The 7,808-nt window shown below is 48.5% G+C and overlaps 1 protein-coding gene across 1 annotated transcript in view; it reads right to left on the bottom strand.

The window, feature by feature from the left end:
• The window catches only part of BAIAP2L1 (BAR/IMD domain containing adaptor protein 2 like 1), a 33,599-nt gene extending 29,486 nt beyond the window's left edge, over window positions 1-4,113 (bottom strand). The window contains exon 1 of the mRNA XM_052680153.1: window positions 3,950-4,113. Coding sequence (XP_052536113.1) covers window positions 3,950-4,000 — 51 coding nt within the window. The 5' untranslated portion in view covers window positions 4,001-4,113. The remainder of the gene's footprint in view (window positions 1-3,949) is intronic.
• Between the last annotated feature and the right edge of the window lie 3,695 nt (window positions 4,114-7,808).

Below are 7,808 nucleotides of genomic sequence, written 5' to 3'. Positions count from 1 at the left end.
GTAAAAGTGCCTTCCTGTAAGTGTGCAGCTTTGCTTTTCACATGAAGACACACCTCGCAGCACAATGGCTCAGCAGGTACGGCGCTGCTGAACAATGCTCAGGCTGCTGGAGTTTCAAGCTTGCATCCTGCAGCCACTTTGGCAAGAGTGGGTAACAATGTATTCAGCTAGAAATCCAAAATCGCAGCATGAACGCAGAAAAGTCGGTCTAATGTTGATTCTATGACTAGCACATAGCTATTCATAGCTAGCCTCTGCATAGACCAGCAGTGTTGCTCATATTGTTCACTCACTTAGAAAAGACAGCTTTTTTTTTTTAAAGTATTTTGTGTTGCTGCACTAAATCTGCAAACCTTCTTGAGGAGATTCAGGAAGCCCTATAGAAAGCATATCATATCGTGCTCTCTTTTGTACATTATTACATCTCATTCCCTGCTTTTGGTGTTGAAATCCACAAAAAAAAGCTTTCAAAAGGGCTGGACTCAACACATCTCATGTAAAGCCACCTCAGTTGTACATTAGCTTCACATTGTTTTAAAACAGGTCTAGCAGAATGAGAGAAAATCAGGATGACTGTTCATTCAAAAAGGCCAATTCTTATGACTAGTTATTAGTCAGCTTTATGTCTCTCCCATCAGTATGCTTTGAATACAAATATTTCCAGTTTATGAATATGTTGCCCGGGAGAGAATACAAGTAAGGTCAAGATAGATAATTTGTGCTAAGCTGGAGTTGGGCTTTACAAACACACGACCTCCTGGGGCCCCTCTGCCCCCAAATTTGGATTTATATTGCAGTGATTCAAAGCAGCTCCTTCCCTGCAGTGTGCCATGGGTGAACTGCAATTCTCCTAAGGCAGTCGAATGGAAGGCTTTTTTAAACGCAGAAATGGGGAAGTCAAGGTTTTAAACTGAGTGGATCAGAAACATCCCGGTGAAGCAAGCTTACCGAGTCGGCTCTACACAGCTCCGCTCAGTCAGAACAGCACTGTGCCCCACGGAACAAGCAAGTCACACATGGGGTGGAAATGAAAACTTCTGGGTAAAATTTACATTCGTGTAGAGAAATAAGTCTTTAAAATGCAAGATTATCAACACCTGTGAATTACCAAGAATTCCAGAAGGCTCACCACAGAGGGCTGACACGCCAGCTTTGGGCACAGCCCTCGGAGCACACGGGCAGAACAACGGGCCCATAGCTCAGCACTTCCATCCTCTGCCCCCTTTCCCCTGTCACCATCCACTGCCAGCCTTCCTCGCCACGCAGCAGGGAAAATGCAGTGCGGTGACACAGCGAGCAGCGCCGCTACCGCGGGTCACAGAGCGACGCGTCTGCGGAGGCCGCGATGCCCCAGCAGCACGGCGGTGCCGGGGCTCCAGGGGCAGGGCAGTGCCCAGCAACCCGCCCAGCTCCTCCTGACTCACTGCCCCGCGCCCTCGGGCTTCATTCGGCACGTGCCATTCCTATTGTGCGCTAAAGTGATTCTTTGGGTATTACATAAAGAGTAAATGTCAGCCTTCGTTTTGGTGTGCGCACATATTTGTGGGTTATGCTGTTTATTCAGTCAGGTTAGCTAAAAAATGTGGAGGTATTCACTTTCCCATGTTGTTGCCAACAAAAAGGATGACTAAGATAAACATACAAAGGCGTTACTTTTAGCCACTCAATGCCTTCTGTGGGTGTATTTTGGAGCTACGTATAACACGGGTTACTGTGCAGGTAATAAAGCCGGTGGATTATCATTGTAAGAAAAAAGAAATGGCAAACGCGCCAAGCCAGGCACTCAATTTCATTTTCTGCTATTTTTCAGGTTGATCTTTTTGAGAAGCTGAAAGCCCACGTTTGGTCCTGCGGCACACGGATGCGCTACACTGAACCGGTTTTGTCAGACCAAGGCCTCTTACTGGTAGGAGAAACAAATACCGCCGCTGGTTTTACGGGTACGAGCCTGGTGCTGTTGGTGCTGTGCTGCTGGGACAGCGTGCAGCAGCAGTGACACCTGCATGGGACAACACGGAGCATGCTCAGCGGGCAGGAAGCACAGAGGCGTTCGTTTGCTCTGAGTGAAGGAGCTGTAATTGTAGTCACAGCAGACAATGAGTACACAGGGTAGTTCTGTCTGCCTTCGTGAATTATTTTACAGATTTTAATTTTTGTACAGAAGTAACTATTTTAAAATAGACCCAGGTATATTCTCTGCCTGAAACAGCCTTCATACCTTACCTGGATAAAGTTTCATGTTGTAATGAGGGCAGGGCAGAAGGGTTTCCAGGCCTGTGAGCAGTGGCTATGTGATGCAACATACCAGACCTCTCGAAATACCCACACAGGGGACACTCCATCACACTTCAATATGAACTTTACATTACTGTGTTCTTGATGGTTGCTTAAGTATCCCTTTGAATTAGTTTAAAAAATAATAATAATAAAAATAAACAAAGAAAGAAGGGGAATACTTGTGAGGAAGCAAGTACTGAGTATTAGGAAACGGTGATGTTCGTTTAGAGTTCTTCGTTCCTTTAAAAGCTGTTCTATAGCACTCACACAGGAGATTTTTCTTTCCTCTGTAAAACTATTTTAGCTACATTCTAGAAGCCAACAGGCAGAGCAGGGCACTCCTTCAGCACAGCCCCGAGGAGTCAGCTTCTCTTCTGTGAGCTGTATTTACAGCCTGCTTTCCTGAGAAAAATATAATGTGTGTTTGCTTATGGCCTTGCCGTGAATGTAACCGATATCACAAAGCAGCAGATTGTTTAAGAAGACCTTCACTCATTTTAGAGGACAACATTAATAGCCAAGGAATCCTTTTTTTTCTTTTTTTTTTTCTTTTTTTTTTTTTCCTTCAAGTAATTTTGCAGTAATTGGATCCCTGAGTCCAGAGAAATGAAATAGAAAATACACCACGGCCCCAGTATAACCGGACTTCCCAAAAGAGTAAAGTTGACTTTAGTGTGTTGGAGGACAACAAAACAGCAAAGTACTCTGGTCAGTGCTTTTGGAGACCTTTAAACCGTAACGACACCCTCAGAAATATGAAAACATTTGATAGTAAGCCACTAAGGTCTGGTAAACAGGAAAATAGATGAATCCCCACAAAGCTTTCTTCTGGGCTCGAAGCTGCAAATGCAGCTCTAAGTTCATTTGCATGATTAAATATATTTGCAAAATTAAGTGCTTTCCATGGCACAACGCACCGCACAGAACAAAGACTTTGGATCCTGGACTGCAATTGCCACGCAACCAAAAGTAGGATTTTGAGGGGCAGGTTTCTAAGGGCATTTTGCCCGATTAAAATCCGCGTGCCTCGGGCTGTTCGTGGGGAGGAAAAGTCCAAGTGTCTGCTGCCAGCATACAGAATACTTCTCATTCTGCTATTAACTCGACATTCGTAGAAAGTTTAGAATCCTGCCGACGCGAGGCGGGCTGCCCGCTCCAGCAGGCGCTGGTTTGTCCGCACGGAGCCGGGGATCAGCCCGGGGCTCAGGCCGGCACCTTCGCTCAGCCTTCAGGCCCTGCCGGGCGCCGTCCCGTCCCGGGGCGCGGCTCAGGCGAAGGACCGCGACCTCCAGCCCCCAGCCGCCTCCGAGGAAGCCGCTCTGCGGCGCCTCGGCTTTCTGGAGGTCTCGGGGCGGCACGGAACGCAGGCGGTCCCGCTGCCCGCCGTGCCCTGAGCCCGCAGCCGCAGCCCCGCGTGCCACCGCCCCGAGCTCGCGGCGCGGAAGCGATCGCCGGGCAGGCTCTGGCACACTGGGATGGGCGAGATTACTCATGAAAAGAGGATAAGGAGAGGCTCACTCCCTTTCCGCGCTCCCGGCCCAGCCTGCCCTTCGGTCCCCGCCGGCTCTGCTCTGCGGAGAGGCTCCCCCTCCCCCGCCCGCAGCCGCCCGGCGGTCCCGCGAGCCGCCCCGTCCCGCGGCGAAGCGGCGCTCCCCGCCCGAGCCGCACTCACTTTGTACGTGCTCTCCGTCAGCTTGTTCACCTCCTCGGGGTCCCGCGACATGGTGCCGGCGGGGACAGCCTCGTTCTCCGCGGAGCGCTTCGGCCGCAAACCCGCACCGCCGCAACCGACCCAACTTCGCCCTGCGCCGCTCACAAACTGTCAAAAACTTGCGGAACCAGCCGGGCAGCGCTGCGGGGCGGGCCGGAGCTCCGTGACGCGGCGGGGCGGGGCGGGGCTGGGCGCGAGCACCTCCACCTGGGGCACCGCCCGCCGCCGGCGGGAGCTTTGGCCGCTCCTCCTCGGCCTCGAGGTCGGGGGCTTCGGAGCGCTCCGGTCCCGAAGCGCGGCCTGAAAGAGGCGGCCGTGCCGTTATAGGTAAAGCCTTAGGGCCGCGACGGGGAGGCTCTGTAAGTTTTGTCAGTCGGTGCTGGCTGAGCTGTGAGGGCGGGGATGCCTTCTTCTGTGCCGGGCTGCAGCTCCGCCTGTGAGGTGTGGGAGGTCGCCTTGTCCAAGGGCGGGAACGTTTTGTCCCGAGTCGGAGCCGCGTGGCCCTGTGGCTTCGTGCCGCTCCGCGCGGTTCCAGCAAACACGGCCGTGCCCCGCTCAGCTCTCCTCGGGGCGGGACGCGGGGGAAAGCCGGGCGGCGCTGTCTGGAAGGACTTCGTGCGAATGTGATGATGTCGGGTGTTTAAAACTCGGCACTGTGCGCGTGGGGCGCGATCCGCACACTGGCACGTTGGATGTCTCTCTCCGTTCCCGCCGCTTTATTGCAGCAATAAAATGGCAGGGGATCTGCAACAGAAACTGGACTTGGACCGTAGCCTTCCGTGTTGGACTCTGGTGAGGGAGGGGGTATCGGGCTTTGGGAGCTGTAAAATACATTCCTTTGAGCGCGTGGAGGCGTTTATGTGCTCAGAACCAAAACTTACCTTCCAGGGAAAAAGTGAGTGTGCAGTGCGTTATCTGGAGCACCGCTGGGATGCTGGGCCGAGGGGTTCGTGAGACTTCGCTCTTCCAGGTAAAGTCTGTGCATACTTCTGGTATTTATTGTGTTCATCACCTTTCTGTGATAGTCCAGTTTATAATGTTGTCTTGTAATTAGAGTGAATTATTTTGGGCTCGAGTCTGCAGTCTGTGTTTCTGGTAGGTAGCATTTGCGCATACAAACGGCATGCTGTGGCTGTTTGAGCACAGGGTGAAGGATCGCACTGCGTTTCCCAGCCCCATGTATGAAAGGTTTTTTACAGCTCTGGAAGCAGACTGTGCCTAGTTACTGTTGCGTTAATGTATGCTAATGAGTGAAAGGATGCACCTCCCTAGCAGGCTGAGACGACAACTCCAGGGAGCCTGGAGGAGGACGTGGAAAGGCTTTTCCTTTCCTGGTGCTTGCGGTGACAGCAGTGCGTCGCTCCTGGGAGGGGCAGAGCATCTCTCTTATTTTCCCTGAATGTTGTGGAGCTGTAGGAGATCACCTGGGCTTTGGTGTGTTCGTTTTGCACTAGCACATGTTTTATTAATGCTTATGCTGCTGTTTACTGAACTTAATGCGTGTTGGGAAGAAGCGATAAGGATTAGTTCATATAGACCAGAGCAGAGTAGAAGTGTTATTATGATATTTAATGCACTCTCAAGCATTGTGAGGATTTCACAATGTATATTTCTAAAGTTCCTTTCACTTTGTAAGCAAATGTAGATAACTTAAAGGGCTACTGAACATCGTGTTCTGTTATTCTTGATCTTTCATGTTAGCTTCTTGTCCTCAAGTACAAACAATTTTCAGTGCTTTTATGTGATCTTCTGTAAGATTTTAGTGCAGTAGATTATGAAAGCAAGGAAAATAGAGACTTAAATGAATAATGGAATTGTGGAATGAAGTAGAGGGAGATGGAGAAAAGGGGGAAGAAAACAAGGAGAGGCAATTCTAAGGATATCCTTAGTGCTGAGGTGTAGGTATCTGAGAAGAATCCGTGATGTGGCAGCAATTGCTGCTATTGACTTGTTTCTGTACAGATACAAATGGCCAGAAATGCTTGAGAGAAAACAGGGAAAATGTTAACAGGTGGAAAATGGCAGGACTGCTGTTCCTCTTAAACTAGGAGGTCTAACAGTGCTTACTTTTGAAATGAACATCAGAAGTAATAGGTGTACTTTTACTGAGGATGTCCTACTGACCCGTGTCCTCCTTGAAATTAGCTGTTAGTTTGGAAACAATGGCAAGGAAAATTGTTTTCGTGTTTTTGTGTTGTCATAGTGGTGTGTTCTTTTCTTCTCCTGGATTTTGTGTGTACAGCACTCAGAAGCATTTTCTGTACTTCCTTTTTGTTGCGATGTAATGCTGATGTAATGTTGCCATCATAGTTATCAGCAGTATTGTTCTACGTAGTTTAGTTCTATGTAGTTTTACTGTGACTGCAGAACTTAAATCCTGGCACACAAATCCAGCTCTTAACTTACAAATATTCTGATCTTTGGTATAAATCATACATTTACAAATTCATGCAGGAAAAAACAATCTTCTTGAGCTTCTCATACAAGTGCTTTTGTTTTGCTCTCTTAGTAGAGGCTTCTCAACCTCCTGCTGTGTTCAGCATTGTGTTATGTTACTGGTTTGTTGGAAGTAGTACAGCTGTTTGTAAACAACCAAAATGTAGAATGGTTTAATGAGATCCCATTTTCGCAAATTAGTTCAAGTTGCTCTTGCATTTCAGCTTGTGTGCAGCAGTCCTCTAGGAACGTTCCAGGGCTCCTGATGAATGTAGTGAGATACTTTTTTCAATTAGGAGTTTGTTTTATTAGATTTATCGATAGCACTGAACTTGGGTGCTGCTGTATTTGAATGCTCACATCTGTGCATTTGGGATTGTTTCTTAGAGGCTCTAAAGAGTGCTTGCTGCTGCTGTGGGGGTGAGTTCAAAGCAGGAGACGAGCTGTGGTTATTTATCACATGAGCTTTCTGAACTGATAGGAATTAAAATGATTTGATTACTTTTTTGAAGCTTACTTTTAATGAGATGAATTGAATAGCCAACAGAGGTGGAGGGGTTGTTCTTGGTGATGAGCCCATGCTGCGGTCTTTGAACTCCTTTTACTGCAGCCCAAGCAGTAAGCCTCTCTGGAATCACCTAGACTGGAGGGAACCTGGTAGCTCACCTGATCCAATCTTCTGTCACAGTGGGGCTGATTTCAGCATTAGGTTACTCTAGACTTTGGCTGAGCTTTGAAAATCTCCAGGAAGCAAAGGTTGAGGACCAGGACTGGAACAACTCAGCAAGCGAAGAGAATGTGCTGCAGTGTTATAGGAGATACTATTTGCAGATGGCAGCAAGCTGGGAGGAAACACTGACCTGCCTGAGGGTAAGAAGGCCCTACAGAGGGGTCTGGGCAGGTTGGATCACTGAGTGGAGGGAGCTGGGATTGTTCTGCCTCTCTGCATCTGACCCTCACCTGGGTTAGGTGATGGCGGACTCCCACAGGTGGCCAGGCAGGGGCTGAGGCTGCTTGAGCCTCTGTTCCTGGGTGTAGTTCTGCAAAGTCTGTGCTTTTGACTTCAATCCTGCAGTTGATTTCACACTGGCCAAAGGCAATTGCTTAGATTTCTTAGCAAAACTGCTGTGGTCTAACGCTGAGTGCGTCTTGTATTTATCCTGTGCAGGAGGCCAGTTGTGGCATTTAAGCTTCAGAACTTGAGTAACAGCAACAAAAAAATTCCTAACTTGTCAGCTTTCTAGAGTTCTGAAATTGTAATGAGAAAATTGCACCACTGAAATATCTCTTGAAAAAGCACATGCTTGGAAATATTCCTTTGAGTAAATATTTATTACGTAAAAATATTACTGATTTTAATGAATAATTGTTTTCTGAAGCGTCC

Source organism: Tympanuchus pallidicinctus, unplaced genomic scaffold, assembly GCF_026119805.1.
Source record: "Tympanuchus pallidicinctus isolate F22 unplaced genomic scaffold, pur_lepc_1.0 scaffold18, whole genome shotgun sequence".
Lineage (NCBI taxonomy): Eukaryota > Metazoa > Chordata > Aves > Galliformes > Phasianidae > Tympanuchus > Tympanuchus pallidicinctus.
The sequence above is the reverse complement of the archived record's forward strand: the minus strand, read 5'-3'. Positions and strand labels throughout refer to the sequence as shown.